General features: G+C 37.9%; 1 protein-coding gene across 1 annotated transcript; it reads left to right on the plus strand.

Moving 5' to 3' along the window:
* The first annotated feature begins 3,791 nt into the window (after nucleotides 1–3,791).
* B4GALT6 (beta-1,4-galactosyltransferase 6) lies at nucleotides 3,792–25,040 on the plus strand. The gene is made up of 9 exons (XM_042808912.1): nucleotides 3,792–3,969; nucleotides 14,449–14,565; nucleotides 14,919–15,032; nucleotides 15,362–15,486; nucleotides 15,940–16,056; nucleotides 17,376–17,563; nucleotides 18,758–18,880; nucleotides 19,664–19,765; nucleotides 21,477–25,040. Exons 1-9 carry the CDS (start codon nucleotides 3,855–3,857, stop codon nucleotides 21,622–21,624), a joined length of 1,149 nt encoding a protein of 382 aa, XP_042664846.1. The 5' UTR covers nucleotides 3,792–3,854; the 3' UTR covers nucleotides 21,625–25,040.
* The last annotated feature ends 527 nt before the right edge of the window (nucleotides 25,041–25,567 follow it).

A 25,567-nucleotide genomic window follows, 5' to 3' on the forward strand; every position in this document is an offset into this window, starting at 1 on the left:
TATCTGTTGTTGATAAAATCTGTTTTAAACAGATAAATGACAAGAAAAGATGTGATAGTCATGCAGTGTTTCTGTCTCAGTAATAACACAGGAGAAGGAAGCGGGCAGTTGAAAGACAAATTAGGAATTTTTATCAGAGTGGAGAGACAAACTGAAGACATAATTACATTTAAAAATGGAAATAGCTAGTTAAGAGTTAAAGATGGGAATATACTTCATTCACAGAACAGCAGTAAGAAATAACATGAACATATATCAGTAAATGACCAGGAGAAAAACAAACAGAACAAACAAACAAACATTTTAAATTAGTGCCACAGAATGTAGAACTGCATGCTGTATGGACAGCGCATTTGTACATGTATTGTTGTAACTCCTAATTCTAACAAGTGATTTAAGCACAATACCACCTTCTATTTCTTCAAATAGCAGAAATATTGACTGAGATCCATGATATTTGTGTCAGGAGCAGATTTCATACTCAGTGGGAAAGCAGTTTAAGATTCTTTTGCTAAACTCAGTGTTTTCTGGTATTTCTTTCCGCCTGCTGTCTCACAGTACCCTACGTCCACCATTATAAAGCCACAACAGTTTGTGGTTCTCACTGAAATAGATTCCATGCCTGAGTAGCACACACCAATTAATTTCCAACCCACCTAATGCACCTTCTCGTGTTTGGCCTCTTTTAGTTGATCAATTAGAGCAAAAAAGTAAAAGAGTTCATATATCCAAAGACAGAGAAAGATGTTAGCTTTAACATGTAAAGTGGGTCTAATTTTTATTGTTAGCAACGGTTTTGTGCTTGGCTTTTGTAGGTACTTTGTACCCTTCTCTAAAGAAAGGAGCTGAAATACCTGATGCACAGGATGTTCTTTCCAAGATAACAGAACACTGATAACTTTTGGTGATAATGTGAGACCATTCTGCTGTGCAGGTATTGATTAGTTTTGTTTCACTCATGTACTTTGCATAATATTTACTTAATTGGGTAAAATCTAAGACAGTTTGGACTAGAAGCGTTGAAGAAAATTTTCATTACTATGGCTTTGAAGACATTGTTTTGTTTTGTTTTGATTTCAGTTGTTACTCTTGTGAAATCTTATTTGACTTCGTATTTTCCAATCCACTGAAAATTCACTTTTAGATCATAAGACTGAAAATGGCAATGAGGAATGAGAAAGTTTCTTTTAAAATATCTTTTCCAGAGTAATTTAAATGAAGGACTCTTCTGTGCAAATTCAATTGCAAGATGAAATATGGTAAAGAGCAATATACACTCAATTGAATTTCTCCTTCTTACTATAAGTACATCCCAAGAATGTGACTTATTCAAAGAAGTGGTCTATTTATTGTAGAGTAAGCTTGTTACAGAAGAAAGAAATATTTAAAGAAGATGGAGTGTGTTTTAAGAATTGTTTTCAGAGCAGGTGCTTGGACCTAATCATCTACCTCAACTGTGTGTGAGTCATGCTGCAGGACGCTACAGGAGATTCAGATTAACACGATACATTTATCTCCCAGAATTCCATTTTTATGTTCTTTCACATATATCTCTATTTGTTTAAGGTATTATTCTTGTGCTCATCACAGTAGAGTTTAAAATCTTGCAAAAGTGCACCCAGCAGTCAATACAATTAAAACAAAATTAATACTGCTGAGCTGAAGATTTGACACTTGCTTTTAGATATACACAGCCAGTGATCTGTACATTACCACTTAATATTTTTCTCCACTTTCCATGAAAGTTTGGTCTAATCTTAAGATATCAAGTACTATGAATCTCACTCTTATCTCTGACAAGATTCTGGATTCTTCTAGTTGCCATTGTATTGATATTCTAATGTCCTTCTGTATAGAAAAAAAATTCTAAACCAATATCAAAAACATTAATGAAAGTGAAATACGAGAGAAGCATTGCAAATTCTACTTTAATGTGAGATAATAACAAGACATAAGGATATAGTATTATTTCTACATTTTTTCTTCATGAAACCAAGTCCATGTCTATACGGGCCCTCTGTATATGCATCTGAAGCTTCAAATTTAAATTGTGTATGTATAAATTAGTTCAGTGTTGTATTTTATACTCCGCTCAATAAAGCAAATGACATAAATCAAGTTGCCTAGCTGCTACAGGCATTTCAGACAAAATGAATCACTCAATCTGTCCATCTATCTGATACGCATTGCAACAACATTCGTCAAATTATGGCTTGTATCATAACTAGTATGGCCAGAGCCGGTTGTCTCTCTATACTGAACACTGGTGAGGACACGCCTTGAATACTGTGTTCAGTTTTTTGGGCCCCTCTCAACACGAAAGACATTGTGGCCCTGGAGTGTGTCCAGAGAAGGACTATGAAGCTGTGTGGGGTCTGGAGGACAAGTTTGATAGGGTGAGGCTGAGGGAGCTGGGATTGCTCCATCTGGAGAAGAGGTGGCTCAGAGAAGATCTATCACTCTCCACAGCCCCCTGAAAGGAGGTTGTGTTGAGGCATCAGCATCTTCTCCCAGGGGACTGATGAGAGGGAATGGCCTAAAGTTGTACTAGGGGACATTCCAGTTGGACATTATGAGAAATTTCTCCTCAGAAAGAGCAGTGAGGCAGTGGCACAGGCTGCCCAGGGAGGTGTTGCAGTCTCTGTCCCTGGAGGTGTTCACAAACCATGTGGATGTGACACTGAGGGACGTGGTTAGTGGGCATGGTGGTGATAGCTGATGGTTGGACTAGGGGAACTTAGTGATCTTTTCCTACCTTAATGATTCAGTGATTGTACTGTTAGTACAAGAACTGTTCCAGAACAGGCAGAGCAGAATTCTCTCTCTCATGGAAACAATTACTAGGAAATCCCTGTATCTCTGCTGTTCACTAAAGTGTCAATCACAAAACTCCTCAGTGGTTACAGATTACTAGTGTGTACTGCATTCTACTGTAGTGAGAAACGTCTAATTTCAACATCTAGCAACACTGGGCAGCAATTCTGCGTTTCCATTCTCCTCACCCTACACCTGATGGAGCCGAACACCTTCAAGCAGCAGATCTGGATGCTTATGCAATTCGACTCTGCTGCTCTTCCGGCTGCCCGCCAGCACCTTGGCACTCGCCTCCGTCAGTGGCGGCGCTGTGGGGAGGAATGGCGCTGCCCCTTGTCACTTAGCAACCCGCGGAGGCTGCTCACTAATGCATGAAGAGGAGTAGAGCACCGGCACGGGGTCGGACAAGGCCCACACAGAAGGGAGCAGCGCCAACGGTTCTTCCCGCTCTGCCGTCACATGACACGCACAGGGACCCTCGCGGCCCCCGCCCGGGCGTTACAAGAGCCAGCCCGCGCGGCAGCCAATCGGGAGGATGGGTTCACTTCTCCCTCCCCTCCCATTGGCCCGCGGTAGCAGCAGCAGCAATAACGCGGCGGCATCGTCTCTCCGTTGGGTGCGCGCTCGCCGCCGCAGTTCTGCAGTCCGCCGCTGCCGCGGCTCGCGCACGCTCCAACCGCCGCAGTAGCCGGGGCTCGGCGGGGCGGGGCCGAGAGGCTGCAGGGGCTGGGCGCGGAGGTGGCTGTCCGCCGGCAGCCGGGATGCTGCTGCCGCCGCCGCCTGCGAAGAGGGAGCGGGCGCCTAGCGGCGGGAGCGGTCCCCGAGCCCCGCGGCAGCGCTAGGGGACCCTTCCCGCTCAGGCCGTCGCCTGCTCGGCTCCGCGAGCCCTCCGCCGGGCGGTGGGAGCGGCTGGAGCGGAGCGCAGCCCTCGCCCCCGTCCCGCCGCCGCTCCATGGGAGGAGCCCACCGCCGCCCTGCGGGAAGCGCGGCCGCTGCGCGCCGGGATTGAGGGGAGCGGGCGGCTCTGAGACGGCGGGAGGATGCCCCTGTTCCGGAAGGTGCTGCGCGTCTCCAATCGCTCCATGCTCGCGTTCATCTTCTTCTTCTCCTTCTCCTCCTCCTGCCTCTACTTCATCTACGTGGCCCCTGGCATAGGTAAGCCGGCCCGTTGTTGGGGGAGGGGAGGCGGGCCTCAAGGACCCCCGCTGTACCCGTGGTGGTGTGCGGGGCCGGACGCGCTGCTGCTAACCCCGCATCTTTGTTGTGCTGCCCTCCGACGCTCTAGAAGGTTCATCTGGCGTCGCGACGTGGGCAGTGCTATTCCTGCTTGCCAGGCCAGGAAAGTGAGGTGAAAACGCTTCTGGCCGTAGCGCCGCGCTGTAAGCTAATGGCAGGAGGAAGGAGTGAGCCGCAGGGTTGCCTGAATGCATCTTTTTAAGGCAACAGTAGCTGCGTAAATCCGTTAAAACGTTTGTCGTTTTCTTCTGTCAGTGGGATGTCTTCAGAGGCTTTGCGCTTGGTTAACTATTACCTTTGAAATCGCTGCTGCAGTGGGGAGATGAGTTATGTGAGAAATGCTGCGTAACACAGTTGCAGGTCTGGGTCTGATAGGGAAGCAAGCCACAGGACTGGTGCTGTGTTCTTAGCTCACTTGTGCTCTTCCAGGGAGGGCATCAGGCTCTTCCTCACTGGACGAGTCTTTCAGAACTGGCTTGTGTTTCCTGAGATAAGAAATACTGTGTGTGGTGCTCTGTGGTATTTTGCTGTGTGGTGTGTCTATTGGCTAGGCTGTGCTTCCCCTTTTTCAGAGAACGTTGATGCTATCTCTTGCACCTCTCCGGATTTGTCAGGGCCTTCCCGAGTATCTGTAATGCTGTCTCCCTGTCATCTCTCTGTCTTTTCTTAGTGCTTAAAACTCCTCTCCGCAGTCTTTGCTGCAAAATGTAACTCCTGATTAGGTGGCTAAATCCTTGCAATAATTGTGTCCTGCTGACTGCTGTCCTCTAGCTGTTCAGCTTAACTTTTGTTTCTGATCTAATAGTGGTAGGACAAGGAGGAATGGCTTTAAACTAAAAGAGAGGAGATCTAGGTTAGGTGTTAGGAGAAACTTTTTTCACTCAAAGGCATTGAGGCAGCGGCACAGCTGCCCAGATAAGATGCAGTGCCCCATCCCTGGAGGTGCTCAAAGTTGGATGGGGCCCTGGGCAGCTGAGCTGGTGGGGGGGACCCTTGACTATGGGTCAAGCGAAGTGAAATCAACAGTGTATACCAGAAGAATTCTTGAGGTAGGTTGTTCAGGCCTAATCAACATTTAAAAAAATAAATAAATAAAAAACTTAAACTGCAATCTCAGATGGATCTGTTATAGTCAGCGCTATCAAGTCTTGTTTTGCAATAAAGGAAATCTTCAATAGTTAAATGAGTTTGTGAGATTGCAACTCTTTCCAACTACTGCTCACTGGTGTGCTGCTCTATATAAGAGAGTTCAAAATGCTACCATCTTGTGCTGGTCTTACTGGGGTAGTAAATGCACAAAATGTTGAAGAGAAGGACAGAAAGAAAATTTTACACTGGTAATCTAAATCTGCCAGATTGCAGATGTGATGATTTTCCAAGGATTTGCTCCCAGAAATGTTACTGCGTACAATGGAGAGGAAGAAGATATAATGCTATCTCAGAATAAAGCCTGCAGCCATCCTGGCAGTATTCTTGGATGAATATCTTAATAGTAGCAAAGGAAGATGTGACGGAAAGAAATAGTTTAGACAGGTGATTCATGTAATAATTGCATGTGGTATGCACGTGCTATTTTCAAATTGCTGTACATGCTTTTTGCCTTCCATTGTGTGTAATGGAATAGGTGTATCTAGATCAGAGTTGATTGTGCATGAGGAGGTGAAGCATGACAAAGATTGTTTACTGAAGTTCAGCCAGCAGCATTTTATGAATATGTAACTATGAATGAAAAATTGGTAAACTCAAAGCAAAAGTGAGATATCTATAGAACTTTACTCTGCAGTTATCATAAATAGTTGTAATCTGTCGTAATTCCTATGTGCAGATGTGTTCTAGTGAACAGATTGGTTGGTGGAGGTGGTTGAGTCACCGTCCCCGGATGTGTTTAAAAACCATTTGGATGTGGTGCTCAGGGTCAAGATTTAGCAGAGGGTTGTTAGAGTTAGGGTAGCATGGTTAGGTCATGGTTCGACTCGATGATCTTAAGGTCTTTTCCAACCTGAGTGATTCTATGATTCTATGCTTGGTTCACCAGAACACTTTCTCCCTCGAGATCCAAGACATGGCAGAAGGGAAGACAGAAGTGTTTTCTCTTCCTACTGGAGGTGGGAATTGAAAAGAGAGGGAGAAGTTGATCTCCCAGTTGTATGAGAAGAAGAGTATGTACATTATGTAGTAGAGTGGCTTCCTGAAATGACAAAATCTGAATGAAGACTTAATTTTTACTGGTCTAATGCAATGGAGTTCCCTTCTTGCACGCAGTTCTTCGCTTATCAAAAGGACAAGATGTCCACACAAGGAATTCCTTAGCTCTGGAGAAGTCTTTGGAGAGGTCACTGTCACATTTCCTCTGTTAAAGGGTAGCATCTATACTTTTTTTTTTTTTTTTTTAGTGAAACTGCAGGTTTTGTGAATTTGGGATCCAGGTAGTTTGTTTAGAGGAAAAAATCTCAACCACTTTCTTGAATGTTTTTGCTTATTTCTGCAGTTTAGATACTTTTATTTGCACAGTAATTATATGTATATCACTGATTTCTGTTATTATTTGTAGGGGCCTAGCAGGATATTAGTTCTTGGGGAAATAGAAGCTTTTGTTTTCCTGTGTATTTCAGAATATGAGGAGTAGAAAAGCATTTGTGTCAGTTTTTCAGTCACTATTGTGTTTTTTGAGACTAAGACATGTAATATTCCATACCATATAAAAATTCAGGGCTTACTGAGAAGAATTCATACACTGTTTTTCGTGCACTTCCTCTTCCCTGTTTTACAAGAAGAGAAGATGGAGTGGAGTAGAGATGGTTGCAACCTTACCTCAGTGCTCCTTGTCTGCTTTTGATAGTCAGAAGAACTGAGTTTTGAGTTTACATAGTGGAATGTCTCCAAAGATGAGGAGAATCAGACAAAGATAGAGGGCTCTGATGAACAAGAAAGAACACCTGCTGATTTTATTTCACTGCCAAGCCAATCTGGTAGTTGCCAGAGAGATTTATCTTTTGACCTTTATTTTTCAACTTTCCTATCAGCATCATAACTGAAATCTCATACACTGTAACTGTAACATTGTAATCTCTTGCTCACCACTGAGGGTTTCTTTTTTTTCTGACTTCAGCAGAATACTTCTAGCAGCATCTTACAGCTCTCAGTAGTCAACTGCAGTCTGACTTGGCCAGCTTGGGTGTAATGATGTTATAGCACTTGTGGGAACTGGGTATGAAGCAGTGCAGGGATTGTGGAAGGTATAGTCTGTCTTTGACCTCAGTGAGGAGAAAGCCTGAGCAGTGAATGAGACTGCTGAGGAAAAACACAGCTACTGTTAACCTCCTCTGTCATTCCTAGCCAAGGAGCAGCTTGCTAGCTAGGCAGGACTTTGTAACATCTTCATTGGTTTCAGCATACAAGTTGATCTATTTAATATCTTTCATTCCCCTATTCACTATTAGGAAATGATTTACCTGATAGGAGAAGACTATACCAATCCTTTTCAACTTGTGCAGAAATGGAGGGAAGAACTGAAAATGTGATCAGTAAGATAAATATTTGCCAGTGAGTGATTCCAGGTGCTGAGCACATAGATACAGGCACAGCTTCTGTGTTGCTGGCATCTTTATCATTTGTAATGTTTCCGAAGACTTGCTGTTTGATCACAGAATAATTTAGGTTGGCAGAGACGTGTGGAAGTTATCTGACCCAACCTCCTGCTGCAAGCAGATCATACTAGATCAGATTGCTCATGGCCGTGTCCAGTTGAGTTTCAAATATCTCTTTGGACAACCTGTCTCAGTGTTTGACAACTCTGAGAAAGTTGTAATGTTGTTGGAATTTCCCATCTTTTTGTCTCGTGTTCATTGCCTTGTATATTGTTTTCTATCTAGCTCTGAGAAGCATTCAACTTCATCTTCTCAGTGTTTCCACTGTGTGGCTGAAAACGCCAAAAGTGCACCTTCCCTATAGTCATTTCCTGTTAGGACTGAAAAACCCATGTCATTCAGTTTCTGTTTCTATATTACCTAATCCATCATTAAGATTTTCCCCTGGGCTTGCTCTGGTGTGTTGAAACCTTTCTTTTACTGGAATCCCCATACTAGCTGTGGTATGCTAATACAGTCTCACAAGTTGCTGTACAGAGACTCAGTGCCACTGACCTAAAGGCTATGCTGTTGCTAATGCCACAATCATTTTAAGCTCAATCTTTATCAAAGGCTTTAGTTGGAGGAAATTGTTTCAGAATTAGCTACTGAATTATTTAACTTGCTATATCATCAGCTAATTTTCTGATGATGGAGGATAGAATGGAGCATCCTGAGGTGGAAGGGACCTTCATTGAATCCAGCTCCATGTAAAGCATGTAAGAAGTTGTATTGAAGATTGTTTTGGGTATCACACTTAAAATATTTGATTGTTTTTGTTCTTTACCCTTAAGTGGAGACTTGACCAGTAGGTTGGCCTTTCTTACTGGCTCTGCTAAGTAGATAACTGATGTTTATTGGGTCCCTCAGACTTGGAGCCAGAGGACTCATCCATTAGGCACATTCTGTGACAGTAAGTATACAGACATTGTCTGGAGTAGTGGAAAAAAAACCACCACTGTAAACAATTCTGAAACCTCTCTGTGGTATTTGGTAAAGATATGTCTACGTGCATCATATGAATGATCTCTGTTAACCTCCAGGTACATCAGTCATTGTTGGTTTTCTTACAGATTAAGGTGATCTGTGTCTTTCTAATATATTTTCCTTACAAGGATGTATATGTATGCAAACTTGAAAGCAGTCTCATCACACCCATGAAATAAGTGTTCATTGATTATTAAATTACAAACACTGAAAATTCATTTTAAATGTTCAGCAGTAAATCAGGCCAAAAATAAGTTTCAAGGCCTACATGCTTTTCTTTTGTTGTTGTTGCATATGTTTTAAAAACTTCTGATTAACAACAAATAGTGATAGGACAAGGGGGAATGGTTTTAGACTGAGACAGGGGAGGTTTAGGTTAGACATTAGGAGGAAGTTTTTCCACTCAGAGGGTGGTGATGCACTGGAACAGGTTGCCTAAGGAGGCTGTGGATGCCCCATCCCTGGAGGCATTCAAGGCCGGGCTGGATGTGGCTCTGGGCAGCCTGGTCTGCTGGTTGGTGACCCTGCACATAGCAGAGGGCTGAAACTAAGTGATCGTTGTGGTCCTTTTCAACCCAGGCCATTCTATGGTTCTATGACTCTATGAAATGTAAAAATAAAATCTTGTGGATTTTGAACACTGCTATTGATTTTTTTTTTTTTTTTTTTATTTTTTTTTTTGTTATTTTTTTTTTTTTTTTTAATCATCTGTGTTCTTGATAGATTTGAGTTTGTGAACAGGAAGTGATTTCCAGCAGTCTTAGCTTAGTTTGGTTACCTTTACTGCAAAATTATTTATTACATGTGTTTTAAAGTCCTTGTGCTGTAGCTTGTAAAGTATTCCTAGCACCTAAATTCTTGACTTTTAAGCCATCTCAAGCTGAGTTATATTTGCTATATCTGTAGTTTATATATATATATAGCTTAGTCTTTAGAATTTAATCTGAACACTTTTGAATTTAACATTTGATTGATTTGCCATTCATGAGGTCTGCCAGTAGTGTATTTATATCTCTCATGTTGCTTAGAATAATACAATATAACCTTGAGATGAGAAGAGGTCTGTGTGGGACTTGTTCTAGAAATGTCCCTGTGAGATTATTTCCCATTTGTAGTTAGCAGCTGAGATCTTTCTGTTAACCAGTTTGAATCCACATCAATTTTTATGCAATGTGTTGAATGTGCTTTTTCAGAAATCTTATGAACACAGGTGTTGAATATCAGATGTGTGACTTTGTAGGAAATGGCCATTGGCAAGGCCTACCTTCTGCAGAAGCAGTGTTGATTGCATTTTAATTTTGCAGTGTCTCTGGATTCTCTATCAAGTATCCCCCATCTGAGCTTCTCTGTATGCTGGTTTTGTTTTCTTTTCTTTCTAAGAGCAGGTGTGTAGTGCTGCTGGGGCTGCACTGACAAAACCTAATTTTTGAATCAAAGACTGTTTTGGGTTGGAAGGGCCCTTGAAGATGATCCAACCCCCTGCTATAGGCAGGGACACCTCCCTCTAGACCAGGTTGCTCAAAGCCTCATCCAGCCTGGCTTTGAATGCTTCCAGGAAGAGGACATCCGCAGCCTCTCTGGGCAAACTGTCCCCAAGTCTTACCACCCTTACGCAAATATTTGACTGACTCTTCTTGCCAAGTGCTGTGGAAGTGTTATGTAAGACTTTTCCCTTTTGGTTTTTGTTTTTCAATTTCAATGATAAAACTGCATTTCAAAATGAAATTTATGACCTCCGTGCATTTTATTCTTTTCTTCTTAGGCATCTTAAAAATCCTAGTTTGTAATCTCATGTTTTTCTGACTGTTTTGCTAAAATAATCAGTTCTATCTTCCTCCTCCTGTTCTTCAGAACATTAATCGTTGGTCTACTTTTAACTTAAATTGTTCTGCTGTATACTGTATTATCTAGATTGTTTTGTTTTTCCTTGGTGTAGGTGTACAGAATGATAAATTACTAGGCTTTGATGTAAAAGCAATTTCTACGCTTTTTCTATGAGGGTGGATTAATTTGTATAGTATTGTGAAAAGTGCTTTAACTTTCAGTGTCCTGCTGGAAGAAGCTTGATTCCCTAATGGAGAATGATCTGAGAATGTTACTTTTTTTTTTTTTTTTTTTTTTTTTTTTTCTTTAATAAAGGTTTAAATAGATTCTCAAGTGAATACTTAAATAATAGGAAGCTGCCTGATGTAAAAGTCGAGGCTTTTTTTGCCACATACATCTGCATTTTAAGAACTAGTGCAAAGTTTTTTTCCAACTGTCTTGTTCTTGGTCTAACACAGAAAGCCACTAATAACCAGTTATCTTTTAAAACTGGAGAAAAAAAAAAAAAAAAAGATCCATTTGAATTAAGTATGAGCTTACGCTCACCCTGCAGACAGTTTAGGTAGAGCATTTAGTGCAGTACTTATTCCAAAATGACCTGTATGGGCCTGTTGTTTGATATCTGAACTGCACTTCTGTATAACTGTGTACATTTTGTGGGTTTTGCACATGGAATTTCGAGCACTGTATTTCTAACTTGCTGTGGACTGTGTATCTCAATAAGGAGTATGTGAAGAAAACTGATTGTGAGTGGTTACTTGAAAATTTCTGGTTGGTTCATTGCCTTGCAATGTGACAGGAATGGTGGTTGGTGCAGATGCAGGAAAAAATAATAGTGGAATGAAGTCTTCATGACAGCAAAGGCAGTGTTTCTGGAAGTGTGTGCCACGCTCAGGAAGATGACCCATGTTCAAGTACCTCTGGCAATTGAAAGGAAGATTGCTGTGAAAAGTTGTCAAACTCTAACCCTGAGTATTCTGCTGTCTTATTTCCTTAACACACCAGGAGAACTGATATGTTTTTCTGTTACACTTCAGTTTAAGGATTGTCTTGAATGCTTTCTTGCTGTCACTTCTGGGTAATATGAAGTGTAACCTGTGCCCTTTTTCATAGGGTTTTGCTGAGAAACCTCTGCTAGTAGACCAGATATGTTTTTAGGACTAAGATTTCACATGATGCTTTTAGCTTTTGAAGTAATTAATTGGCAACTCATGCATCTGTCTTGCTTGAGAGGCTGTTGAATGGCAGTAGAATATGAACTCGATCAGGCAATGGCAAGATGCAATATTCTATCAGTTTGGAGGCTGGCTACTGCTTTATTTTTTTTTTCCTGCTTTATCCTCCAGTGCATTTTTAAGAGATGAGCATAAGAAAGAGACAGCTGGGCTATTATGCTAGGATAAGGTGTTCTGGTTTATTGCAGACCATCTATGCCATTCAGGAGAGCTGAACTATGAAAGGTACATTGGCATAGAACTTTATTCTCCAACAGAAGAGCCTCTTGTTGGAGGGTGTCAGGGAGAGGTTAAACTGTGGCTGTGGAAGATTTAAGTATGATTGTGGATTCTGTAGTAGAAACTGAGCCCTGCCTGTCTTTCTTGTGAGGAATTCTTTGGTACAGCTGCTACACAACTGCTGGAGTGTTTGTAATCTTTGTAACTAATTTTTGGCTAGGATCCTGTGAGCTGGCACAAAGAGGGTAAAAAGTGCAAAGAAAGGAAGTCGTTGCATTTTGTGTATGTATTTGGGTAGGAATGAATGGTGGCTTGTCAAGCAAATGGACAAGGAATGCAAGGTGTTGGGCTGGGCTTCCCTGATATATTCATTTAGACATGACAAGGCTAGATCTTCCTCTCAGCAAGAGCAATTTAGGCCAAAGCTGACAGCAGGCTTTGCCTGATTGTTTTGGGAATTCTGACTGTATTTTCATGATGCCTACTTCATGGAGAAATGCCTTTTCTACCTTTGCCTGTCACAAATGTCTGGTGTGTTTATTTTCATTTTTCTCCTTTTCCTCAAGAGAAGCAAGTTTTCCTTCAAAAAAGAAAGCTTGTAGATGCTTTTGCCGAAAATCTTTTTAATCAAGGTTTATGTTTGCAATCTTGCCTGGGTTAGAATAAAGCTTCCCATAGGAATCGAAGGCAGTTATGACCGTCTTGTCTTTCCTGTGGACTTGTTTCAAGGTCTTCATCTTAATTCTGTACTTAATACTTAGCATCAGGTTACTAAAGCTATAATAGTAACATGTTGGAGTAGATTTTTTTTTAAATATTCTTTCTTATGACTTGTGGAATAAATCTTTCAGCCATGGCAGAAGCAATTCTGGAGAATAGGTTTGCTGCCTGTTCAGTGTCCACAGTTTCCATTGCTATTTGTGTACTATTTATTTGTGTAGCAGCTGAAGAGTTTTCAGCCAGTGTGCTTTGGTAGCAGCGAGGAAGAAGAAAAAAAAAAATCCCAAGGCTGGTAAATGTGTAAGCAGAAGAAAAAACATTAAGCTTTCTTAAGAAAGAAAGACAAGAAAGTTGAGATCCTACTTTCAATATCAGCCAAACTCGTTTTTTGTTGCTTATTTCACTTTATTTTTTGTGGCTGTAAGGTTTTGACACAAGTTAACAATCTCAGTAGTTGAGTAACTTTTACACAAGTGAATTCTCATGTGTCAAAACATCCGCTGTTTGGTCTCCATGAAAGTTCAGCAAGCATTGATGAGCACCAGTGGGTGCCATTTTTTCCACATGGAGCAACTCAGTCCTACACCTTTGCTTCATAAATACTTCCATGTCAGACACCATTCTGTCAGACTGCCCCTCAGCTGCCATCTATCACATGGCAATAGAATGTAACTGGATGTTATTGGTGGGAAGGTTCAGCCTCAGCCTCTACTGCCATACCACCAACATCTGCCTCTGGCATTGTGAGCCCTTGTTTGTGTCATGCCATTGGTGCTGGGTCATCAGATCTAGTATGTTTACTTATTTCCTCCAAAATCTCAGAGCATTTTGGTTACAGTGGATTACTAGTTCCAGCAAGCCAAATATCTGCTGTACAAATGGGCGCTTCAAATAGTTGAAATGGTTGAAGTTAAAATCGTTGAGGGATGATCATATGGTCCTTGTTGCTCCGATGATTAAAAGTCATTCTGCAAAATGATTTTTTACGTTGGTTTTTGAGCTCTTTGAGTCCTGGATACACATTTGCTTACTCATATATAAATGCAGCCCCTTTTCCAACTGACTTGCTTTCTGTTTAGGACTGACAATTTTATTGAGGTCAGGTTTGGGACTTTGAATGCAAAGCTGAGACAAATATTTCCTGTTGTTGCTATGATGAGTGTCATAGTCACTTTGAATGCTGATTTAGTCATGCTTAATGCCTAAAATGAATACTTTATATCTAATTATCAAGCGTTAATATTTTATGATTGGCAGTGATCAGTGATTTATAACATTTGCATAATGAAACAACAGTTAGGAGTGAATGAGTAGCAGTACACTTTACTTGAAAGCTGTGTTAACTAATGGTTAAAAAGGGAGATAGTTCTGTGGGACTGAAGAATTTATAGACTTTTTTGTCCTATGTTTTTTTGATGTATGTATTAATGTGTATCCTGGATATTTGAGATGGATGGATGCATCTGCACATGAAAACTTAAGTTAAATTCAATTAGTTCCCTGCACTGTCATTTGCTTTTTGTAAGCTAAAGTGAAAGTGTCATATGAAACACATTGACTTTCCATAATTTTATCTTATAAATAGGCCTGTCACTGAATTTATTTTGTTCTTGTTTTACTGCTGTTAAATTTTACTCTTTGAGGATCTTCATTCTGGAGTATTAATATTCACTAGCTATGAATTCAGACCTAGTAGCAAACAGTTGAGCACACTGTAAGTGGATGTTAGAAAAGTTTTGAAATAACTTTATTTTAATTCAAATCAAAATTGCTTTTTGTTTTCTCAGCAAATACGTATCTCTTCATGGTGCAAGCTCGTGGTATAATGCTGAGGGAAAATGTAAAAACAATAGGACACATGATCAGATTGTATACGAACAAAAATACAACACTGAATGGAACAGGTAAGAAAATTTCTTATTTAATTTCATTTCTATAAGATTTTTGGGGGTCAGTAGGGGGGGACCTACACAAACAAACCTTGATGTCATAGCTTGACTATGAAAACCTAGAAGCATATCCAGTTTTTCAGTGACTGTGGAGAAGGCCGATAAATTAATGTTTATCAATTCATTTTAACAGTGAAAATGTCATAGCTGTAACACAGAGATTGCAAGTGAATTACTGGCATTGTGATAGAATGGTTTTTCATCACGCTGTAAGGAATTTTGTATTTGCAAAGTCAGTGGTGTCAACTGTGTGATACAAAATCATTGGATTACTTAGATTTTTTCACCGGTTGTTCCCTCTTTTTAAGATTATCCTGAAGGAAACAATTCTAGTGACTGTGTTGCTCAAACAACAATGTATCTTCCAGAAAACTTCACTTACTCTCCTTACCAGGCTTGTCCAGAGAAACTGCCTTACATGAGTAAGTTTAAAACTGTTCTTAATCTTATGTAGCCAATTGGATTGTACTTAAAAGTGTAATGTAATTATTTTAATTAAAAAAAAAATTAATTAATTAATACTAAATATTTTAGTTTTCCTACTTTGGGGATGTAATAAAAAGTTCCAACAGCATCAAACATAAAGAATCAGAGAAACTGAGTGATGTTTATGTTGATACAAAAATGCATATAAGCATTATAAGTATTTCCAAGGAAACTTTCAAGGAATCTGATAGTTGCCTGTTGTATGCTTTGTAGAGTTAGACCTGCCATCATAATTGAAATTAATAAATATTTTTCTTCTATATAGGAGGCCTTATTGATGTAAATATGAGTGAAATTAGTTTTGATGAAATTCAGCAACTATTTTCAAAAGACTTAGACATCAAGCCAGGAGGACACTGGAAGCCCAAAGACTGTAAGCCACGATGGAAGGTGAGGTGTTTCTTTGCTTTTTTTTTTTTTCTTGTTTGAATTCAATTGCAAGTACTCAGTCTTCTATTGGTATGGTTTTTATTATATGTAAATTAAAGTGTGTGTATTGTGCTCAGAGACTAAAGCTTGTTGAAAAACATGAAATGGATTGTCATGAGCTGTAATCAAACACTTTGTTATGTAGCCATAAACTTGTCCTATGTGTATGTTGGTTAAAGTGTAACTAGAAGCAAATTATCATAAAATGAAAATTACATTCAGCTTTTACTTAAAGATACTTTCTTCTCACTTCAGCTGCTTGATCAAAATTCGAACTTGCTTTCTTAATGGAAATGACATATTTTAGAACACTGAGCTAATTTTTTATTACAATGGTAGAACAGTTAATCTGTATTAAATAAAGCATAATTAAGAAATATTAACAAAATAATTTTACATAAATAATGTTTGAAGGTGGCGATCATCATTCCTTTCCGTAATCGTCACGAGCATCTTCCCATTTTCTTCCGGCACCTGATACCGATGTTGCAGAAGCAGCGGCTGGAATTCGCCTTCTATGTTGTTGAACAGGTAACAACATTGGCTTGAAAAATGAATCCTTAGGATTCCTTTCTAAAGGAGATCTGACTTTTTTTTACCAAGATTTAGATGAATCAGAAATTTAAAAATTGTCACGCTTGATGTTATGCTTGCTCTGGGTAACCTGCCTGTGGGTGTCCCTGTTCGTTGCTGAGGAGTTGGACTAGATGACCTTTACAGGTCCCTTCTAGTTCTAAGGATTCTATGATTCTATGTTCTAATTCTTTGAGTGAAAAAACAATGTTCAGCTTCGTCCTAAGGATTAGCCTGTGTTGCTTTTTTTTTTCCCCAAGTGCAGGCTAGTATTTTGTAGAGATAATATAACCCATCTTCTTGGAATCTATTGTCATTTTAAGTTTTCAAGCTTAAAAAACCAACCAAACAACAACAACAAAAAAACAACACCCACATTTGTTTTATGGGGAGAGGTTTGGAAATGATCATTTAGAGAAGGCCATTTTACAATATGTACTTGATGAAATCCATTCAAAGCCACTAGCTTTAATGTGTATGCTATCTGGTTAATAGAAGTGAAATATAATGGCAGTGTTGATAGTACAGCATTACTAACTAGCTAGAGACTGAGACTCTTCAGAAGCAGTGAGGAATGGACAGAGGGAAAAAAACAATCAGCCAACAGAGTGTCTGCAAGTCACAGTGAAGGAACAAAGTAGTTGAGATTAATGGAAGAATCTGTGCTGTTGTTGGCTTTAGTAGATAAGTAGATCTCTAAAGAAATTACTGGATTTCTCATGGCTTACCTTATGTGGCGTTTTCAGGTGGCAATTGGAAAAGTAGCAAACAAAGGAAAAGATCAACAATCGTCATTAAATCATGTGGAATGCATTTGCTTTATGAATCAGTCTTATTAGTTATATTGTCTCATTTGTTCAAAATAGAAATACGAAGATTTAAATTTTGAAATTAAAAGAACTTGAATCTAATTTCATTAAAATTTCTCAGAAACTGGAATTAAGTTCTAAGGTGATAATTATAATTAATATGATTAATTATAATTACATACATAATAACAAAAGCTTCACGTACTTCAGGTAACTGATAACATCATGCTATACTGACAAATGCTGTAAGTTGCTAGTGCTGTTAAGTTTTGTGCAAGATGGAAAGCTGTTTCAGACTGCTAAACCACAAAGTACAGTTGATAATGTTAACCAGAGCCATTCCTCTGTTTAACTACAGAAATAACAGGCATCAACAAGTGAATACTTGTTTTTTCTTTTTGTGTGGAATATAGTGTGTTTCTCTGGTGTTGAAAGTATGTCTCTTTCTTCCTTGCTTGCTGTTTGAAGACAGGTACACAACCTTTTAATCGTGCAATGCTCTTTAATGTTGGCTTCAAGGAGGCTATGAAGGATGTTGTCTGGGACTGCATAATATTTCATGATGTGGATCACTTACCTGAAAATGACCGCAATTATTATGGATGTGGAGAAATGCCACGTCATTTTGCAGCAAAGCTGGATAAATACATGTACATGTAAGTAATTAGCTTTATCTGTGTTGTTTCTGGGTCTTTAAGAAACATTCTTGAAGCGTATATAATTCTTTCAAAGTAAATCCAATGGATGAACATTGTTTCAGATTTTCTGTTTCATTAAAACAGACTTCACTGTAGCAGGTACTGAGTGAAGAATGTGTCTATAAATCATGCAAGTTAATATTGATTCTTGATTATTATTATTATTTTTTTTAATAGTGAGGAAATATTTTGAGGACTGGAAATCCCGTTGCACAAGTCTCCTGGTGTATATCTATTGCATTATATAGGAATATTGGCTGCTTTTGTTGGTCAGCTGTGTATTACTTAATAATTATGAGCTAGTGCTTAGTGTATGCTTACTGTAAAAAAAAAAAAAAAAAAAAAAAAAAAAATACATACCTATACATCTATATATACCTTTGATTTAAAAAATTTACTTTCTAAAACCTGGAAATCTAAATTTTTCATTATTAAGTAGATAAGTATTTTACTATAGTTGAATATATACTATTAAACTGATCCTTTTTAACTTTTAACCATTCCATAGAATACAGCTGAGAATTAAAATTACTGAATTGATGCTTTACTGATTGCTGATTTATTATTATTGTTTTTCCATTGCTTTTTTAAGTAAGTGTTTTTTTTCTTCTTGGTTGAGTAGTTTGAAAGATAATTGGAAAGTTTCATTTCATACTTTCAGCTTTGGATCTAAATCAGCCATCTGAAATATGTGATAGCTCATATTTGTAGCATAAGTCTACAGCTACAGATTTGAGACATAAATTTAAGTGTGAGGGTAGCTTTCATGCGTAGAATAGAATCATAGAATCACAGAATCACCAAGGGTGGAAAAGACCTAAAAGATCATCCAGTCCAACCGTTCACCTATTCCCAATAGCTCCCACTAAACCATGTCCCCCAACACAACATCCAGCCTTTCCTTGAACACTCCCAGGGTCGGTACCTCCCTGGGCAGAAATCTGATGCAAATCTAATGCTGCTGTAAACATTTTATGTGACTTCAATGTGTATTAATGCCAGTGATCTGTGAGTCAGTTTGTCTTAGCAGATGCATTCTGCTTCTGTACATGACCTCAGTTATGGATTCTTTGTGTTTTATTGAAGAGTATTTCTCAATAAGAGGACTATTTACCTAAGTCCAGATAAGAATATGAAATTTGTCTTTTTCAGACTTCCGTACAATGAGTTCTTTGGTGGTGTAAGTGGCCTGACAGTGGAACAATTCAAGAAGATTAATGGATTTCCAAATGCCTTCTGGGGGTGGGGTGGAGAAGATGATGATCTTTGGAACAGGTGAACGTTCAATACTTAATGTATCTTTTTTGATTGTTCTACAGTCTCCAATGTCTGTGAACAATCAAAATTTGTTTTAGATTGATAAATTCTGTTGTTTTAAGGAAAAAAAGAATGAGTATGACATTCTTTTTTTTTTTTTTTTCTTGGCCTTATTGGTTTGGGTATATAACAGACTTTTAAGAGAGAGATCTTTTAACATACAATAGATATAACAACAGATAATAGTATTACGTATATTAGTCTCATTCCTCCTAGTCCTTTGTGTGTAGCTTTTTACTTTTAATATGTCTCTACTGCTAGCATTACAGAATAACATGTTACAGGCTGTAGAGTAAGGATGAATTTCAGCTAAATTTAATATCTTAAGAACTGTGAGTGGTAATTTTGGCCCTACAGATGGTCACAAATTAGATAATGGACAGCAGCGTTTGCCATGTTACTAACTGCTCACAGTAAACAACTGTAAATTCCAGTGGACTTCTTAAAACATGAGTTCTTATACAGAGGGGGGTATTTTAAAAGAAGAATTTGTTTTTCTCCTTTCCCTGCTATTCTCGTATTTTTCATCCTGTTGTGCCTTAAACATACAATGATTAATGTTCCCTACTTAATTAGTTTTTGACAGCATTATTATTTGTTAAGACAGAAGGGATTTTCTTAAGGGAGAGAATGTCAGTGAATGCAAAGACTGAGCTTTAAAACGGTGAATGCACAGTTTTCACTTTTGCTGTAACTTAAAAAAACAAAGGCATTTTTGATATTTTGTTTATTGCACTTTAGGGTTCACTATGCTGGATACAATGTAACAAGACCAGAGGGAGATTTAGGGAAATACAAATCCATTCCTCATCATCACAGAGGTGAAGTCCAGTTTTTAGGAAGGTAAGAAAAACTAAAAACTAATCAAACACTGCAGCTAGTGATGTAAAGATTTTCTTACATATATCTTCTTCATGCACAAATAAGCAGTCAGTGCTTGTAAGTGTTGCTCCCTCTTCAGTGCTGAATTCCATGTCTTTTAAATGTATGTGTTTTGTTCAGGTTTTTTTTTTTTTTTTTTTTTTAAACTAAGTTTTTGTGTCAGGAGATGTTATTATCTTTGCAGAAAATCGTAGTTCCTTTATAGTTTGGACACTAGTGTTGGAAGAGCTTTACTACTTTGCTGATTTAGATATTCTGCATAAGGAAGCAGAACAGCTGGGGATGATGATTTGTGTGAAAACAGACTTCAGGACTCCTCAAGGGTTGTTTTCTTCTATTATACATCACTGTATTCTGAGATGAAGGTCGTCTTGTTTCCTGGTCATGTGGACTTCAGCTTTCTGTTTTGTGGTTCCTTTCTCATGCAGAACACTCTGGCTACCCTAGACTAGAATAGCAACCAGAATGTAGCACATAAGCTGCATCTTCAAGTTGTAACATGAAGCACAAAATATAGGGTTTCTGGTATGTTTGCAAATAACTAGAAATCCTGCTCAGTTTTGCTATCAGTGGATGTCTTTTTTTTTTTTTTTTTTTTTTTTTTTTTTTTTTTTGGGGAGCATCATTCATTAAAAGTAATGAATAAAGCTGAAAATGGTCATATACAGCAGGTATGAGTAAATACGTGCTATAAAAATATATGCTAAAATGTACATGTCAGTAACCAATGAGGAAAAAATGCTTTTTAATCTGCAATTTAGATGTTTGCGAATGCAGGAATCTAAAGTATGAAATGTAAAGAAATTCAGACATCTTAAATGTATGCTGATGCACAGTGAAGGCATCTAGACCATATCTCCACAGTGAGTTATCTAGCACAGAATAGTGAAGAAACTGAATGTCTCTTTAAAAAGAAATTTAGTTTGGAATTACAAAAAGTACATGGATTGCCCCAAAAGCAAAGCCACGATTTCCATAAAAACTACAACAGATACAAAGAGCACAATAGCACTGTGATAGAGCAGATTCTCAGCTAATAACCACTATTTTCCAACATAGTTGCTGCCATTAACTATGCATTTTTGCCAGCAATGAACAAGAGCCCCGTGTACCACACTCGTAAAAATCTCCTCAACCATTTGAAACATGGCTTGTCTCTGTCACTGCTGTCAGTGCTGAAGTGCACCAACCTAACTGTGCTCACATCCACTGTTTGGTCACTGGAAGTGTTCAGCAAAAATGAATGGATGTCAAGGAGCGTCAATCTTTCTGCATGGTGGAATTCAATTCCATGCACACTTCCATGTCAGATACCATTTTGTTGGTCTGCCCTTCCTCTGCCATTGCCACATGACAATAGAATGTATTGGCATGGAAGGTTCAACCTCTGCTACCATACCACCAACATCCACCTCTGATCTTGTTATATGGTCTCGAGATCAGCTTGTATGCATAAACGAAGTCGAAGTGTTTAGGGGGGGAAAAAAAAAGCCCAAGTGGCAGCTTTTGAACTTTAGGTAAATCAGTGATTTTAAAAAACTGAAAGATAGTTTCAGAGTTAAAGGTGGTAGTCTTCCATACTGATGTGACTGTTACTGTATCATGCCTAACATAAATTGAATGGTTTCCTGCAAATCTTTCTCATGTTCTCTTCTTCCGACTCTCTCTACAGATATAAACTTCTGAGGTATTCCAGAGAACGTCAGTATATTGATGGGTTGAACAATTTAGTATACACTCCTAAAATACTTGTCAGTAGATTGTATAAAAATGTAACTGTTAATCTTATGCCAGAACTTGCTCCTATTAGAGACTATTGATGGAAATGGTGTGGCAAGCTATCCTAGTGGAGTAAACTTTTAATGCACTGGAAGGTATTAATAGACACTGAAGACACTGTAAAACAAAAAACACAACATCTTAGAATTAGGGGGTTTTGTCCTTTTGATGATGCATATTTGGGATGAGAAGTAAAGTGATTGTATTCGCCATACATTCTGTTCAGAAAGAAAAGCCAGCAGCTACCACTCAGATGTTTACAGCATGAGACTACTGTTCAAGCCTTCGTTCTCTGTATTCTCTATCTTAACCACTCAGCTAAATAAACTGCAGAAAACAGACTTGCTAGCTTCACTGGAAGTAGAGACATTCTTCTTCCAGGACTTCTTTTATACTAAATTGCTCCCACTCTGCCCTCCTGTATTTAAATGAATGCTTTTGTTCCTTTTTAAAATGTGTTTTGTAAATATGTGATGTAAATTAATGTGTGTACATTGCTTTTAAATTGCTCAATATTTTATGCTCCAGTATGTATTTGAGTGTGTTCTTGTTTGAATTCTATAGGAATGTTTTTATTAGCATGAAACAACAAGTGTGAAATGTAAGTATCCTTAAAAAAGGTTATACCTTATGTGAAATGAAGGAAATATTAATTGTTGGCCAGCTATGACTGTAAACTGTTATACTAGTTTTGAGCTCTAGGCCTCCTGCATATCTATATAGAAGAATCAATTTCATATATGAACTTTCTCAAAAGAAAGCTATTAATTTTATTTATTGCCAGCAAAATTATACCCTGCCTGCCATCTAAATCATATTTATATGCCTATTGCATGCGTATTATGGAAAATCTTGCAGTTGTTACATTCTATGATCTACAGGAACTCTTAAATGTTTCCACGTGTGCCACTAGTGTCAATGTCAGGGATTTTAATGCTAAAACAATGTGTCTGGGTGCATACAGTCTTTTGGTATTGTCTTTTTTTTTTTTAATACTATTGAAAAGCACTTTTATTCCTCCAAAATCAGAAGAGCCAAAAATGTGTCTTCATTGGAAGAATATTAAAGTTAGATTTTAAAGAAAATAAGAAAACATAGTTCTAATGCTTGCAGTGTGGGATTTTCAGGAACATGGTGTGGGTCAAACTGTTCCCCTTATAACTGCATAAGTGCAACTGAAATTAAGCTAAGTGCTTTTTAAATTTCCACCTATAATATATTAATCAATATAGCTATTGAAGGGCCTATTCTAGTACAGTGCTGAATGCTTTTATGATGCACTGAGTGTCCTCAAGTCTATGACTTCAGATGAGATTGAGGTTGCACAGTTCCACTAAGAATTGGTCCTGTCTGTTTCTCTGTTTTTGTGGTGTAAAATGTGTGAGTAACTAGCCTCTCTCCTTGGCTTAGAATGAAAAACATTACAAACAAACAGATAATAGGAAAATAATGTTAAGCTACTTATAAGTAACTCAATGCTAAGAATTTTTTCCTAACTTTTTTTTTTGAACATTCTTCTTTTAGCAGTAAGGAAAAGGACTGAATCATTTATTTTCTATGTTAATGCAAATATAGTCTAAGCTCTCCTGAACTGTTTTGTTTGTCGCAGTTATTCAATTCTTTTAGGAACCAAAGGCTGACTTCTGCTCCTGTAAAGAATGGAAAGCAGTATAGGATTGTTTATCCATAGAGCGTTCTGTAAGAGTATAGACAAAAAATACTAACTCATTAATATGTGTTGGTTTCCTGAATTGCTGCCACAAATAGTGTGGTGCTATGTATATTTTGTTTGCCATAAACACTTTTTATTTTCCTTGACATCCCAGCAGTAAATCTTAGTTATTCTTAGGTAAAGTTAGGATTTTACTTAGACATCCCGAATGTTTTGTAGAAATGTAGTGATTTCATTGTAGTACAATTATAGAACAATTATAAGGGATAAACCTTATGGGAATTACCCTGAAATCTACCAGTTTATCTAATATGCATTAGCAATGATATGGTCCAAGATAACGAAAAGTACAAAGTGAACAGAACATCTTTTCAAAAGTTAGATCACCTCCTGAAATATTTTTATAACTGAGTGTATAGGATATTCTGAAGCACATGGATAAAGGGAGGTAATTAATATATCAACATATTTATGTAAAAAAACGTGATCAACAACATCTTCCAAATAAAGTTGGTCTTATTTCGTAACGGACTAATACAATTCTTTAAGAACTGTTGAATAAACCTTAAATTGTCGTAATTTTGAAGTGATTTCTGGTTTTCAGTACAAAGTTCACCTATGATTACCAAACATCTTTGGTATTGTAGGTCTGTACTGTTTTCTGAACCATGCTTTTGTGCCCGTTCGATAGGCATTCTGTGAAATGTGCGATTTTTAACCATTCAAGTGCATATATATATATGCATGGTTACATATATACATAGTATGTTACACATTTGCTGTGGCTGAACTAACATAACTTCACAGCTGTAAGTGATTAATCATGCCTGGTCTTAGGAAAAATATAATTTTAAACCGGGATGTGAGTGGATTATGACATATAGCAGAGTTCTTGAAAAGTTTGCATTTTGGTGCCCCAAAGTGATGGATGTTACTTGATGAAACGTTAACTAACACTCCTCTCTAAATAACTTCGATCACTTTGTTGAGAAGTTTTCAAAGGTGCCATCTTAAATTACATCAAAATAATGTTTGTATACCATCTGCTTGAGCTCAGTACTATTCTGTACTTAATTTTAACCTAGACAGTGCCTTCAAACAAAATAAATGTGGTGCAGAACTAAGAATTCTGTACGTTCCTTTTGATATTTTTCATAATTCTTGTAAAACATGGGGGGAGGCCAAGCACATTGCTGATGAGGCAAATAAAGAGCATCTTCTCTTCAAGGAGTTAATTTGGAGGGGGGGAGAAAGGAATTATTTTTACAAGGTTCTGAAGGTCTTGCAGTTGAGAATAAAGATTTTACGGAAATATTAACGGTTGAATCTGCTTCATATACTCAGATGCTCTTCAGTGCATTTTCCACAATATAAAACTAAATAGGAGAATTTAAAATATAAAATCCATTTCAAAATAGAGGCTATATTGAAAAATGTACAAAATTTCCTTTTTTTTTTTTTTTTTTTTTTTTTTTTTTTTTTCAGATCTTGCCAGTCTATTTTTCTATTACATTTACTAATGACTGTGTTGAAGTGGATTGCTAATGAGCCAGTTAATTTAAAATATTATAAGTACCCACTGCTTATCAGCAAGAGGAAGTGTACTTAAGATTATTTTATTTGTAGAGGTATCTAAGATAGGCTTAATGAAAAATGCACTGAAACATATGCTGGGAATTTCCTGTGTACTATCATCTTGTTTTTTTTTTTTTTTTTCTGTTGTTCATGAGAATGTTTGTACTTTTTTATCATTGTCTTTTATGAAATATAACATTCTAAAGAGTGTGTTGGTTTCGTTATTCTTAGGCTTTCTGGAGAGGTGTTTTGATGATAAAGTGCTGATTTTTGCTGGGCAGCCAATGAATCAGGCTAGGCTGCGGTGGGGTGACTTTTGTTAATTCTCCTAATAGCTCTTCTCTGCTCTTTAAGAGTAATTTTCCTTGTACGTGATTTACAATAGTGTGAAAAACATGAATGAATCCTATCTCTTGGCTGATTTTCTCAGGAACAAGCAGTTGTCCTTTGTACCTTTTCCTTTTATCTTAGAGTTATTATTAATGTCTGAGTACTAGAAGTATGTAATTTTTTGGAGTACTTAAACTGAAGCCAAAGGTATTTGCAGAACTCTATGGATCTTTTGAGAATCCACAAATAACTTCAAGTGTGTTTAATGATTTTAATTTTCTGCAATAGTAGATAAGAATTCTCTTGAAAGTGTTATCAGCTATATTTAGGAGTGGGAAAGGAGGCTTTTTGAGTTTGTGTAGAATCTTTGCATACTCTTATTTACCCTGTTGTCACTCAAAAGCTAC

This window comes from Centrocercus urophasianus, unplaced genomic scaffold (assembly GCF_019232065.1).
Source record: "Centrocercus urophasianus isolate 14NV4802_14NV808 unplaced genomic scaffold, USGS_Curo_1.0 seq_11, whole genome shotgun sequence".
NCBI classification, from domain to species: Eukaryota; Metazoa; Chordata; class Aves; order Galliformes; family Phasianidae; genus Centrocercus; species Centrocercus urophasianus.

What these genes read in the sequence shown, in the direction of transcription:
- B4GALT6 (XM_042808912.1), top strand. Translation starts at nt 3,855, where the DNA reads ATGCCCCTGTTCCGGAAGGTGCTGCGCGTCTCCAATCGCTCCATGCTC. An exon ending in CTACGTGGCCCCTGGCATAG is followed by an intron (nt 3,970 to 14,448) that starts GTAAGCCGGCCC and finishes TTGTTTTCTCAG; the next exon opens with CAAATACGTATCTCTTCATG. An exon ending in CTGGATAAATACATGTACAT is followed by an intron (nt 17,564 to 18,757) that starts GTAAGTAATTAG and finishes TGTCTTTTTCAG; the next exon opens with ACTTCCGTACAATGAGTTCT.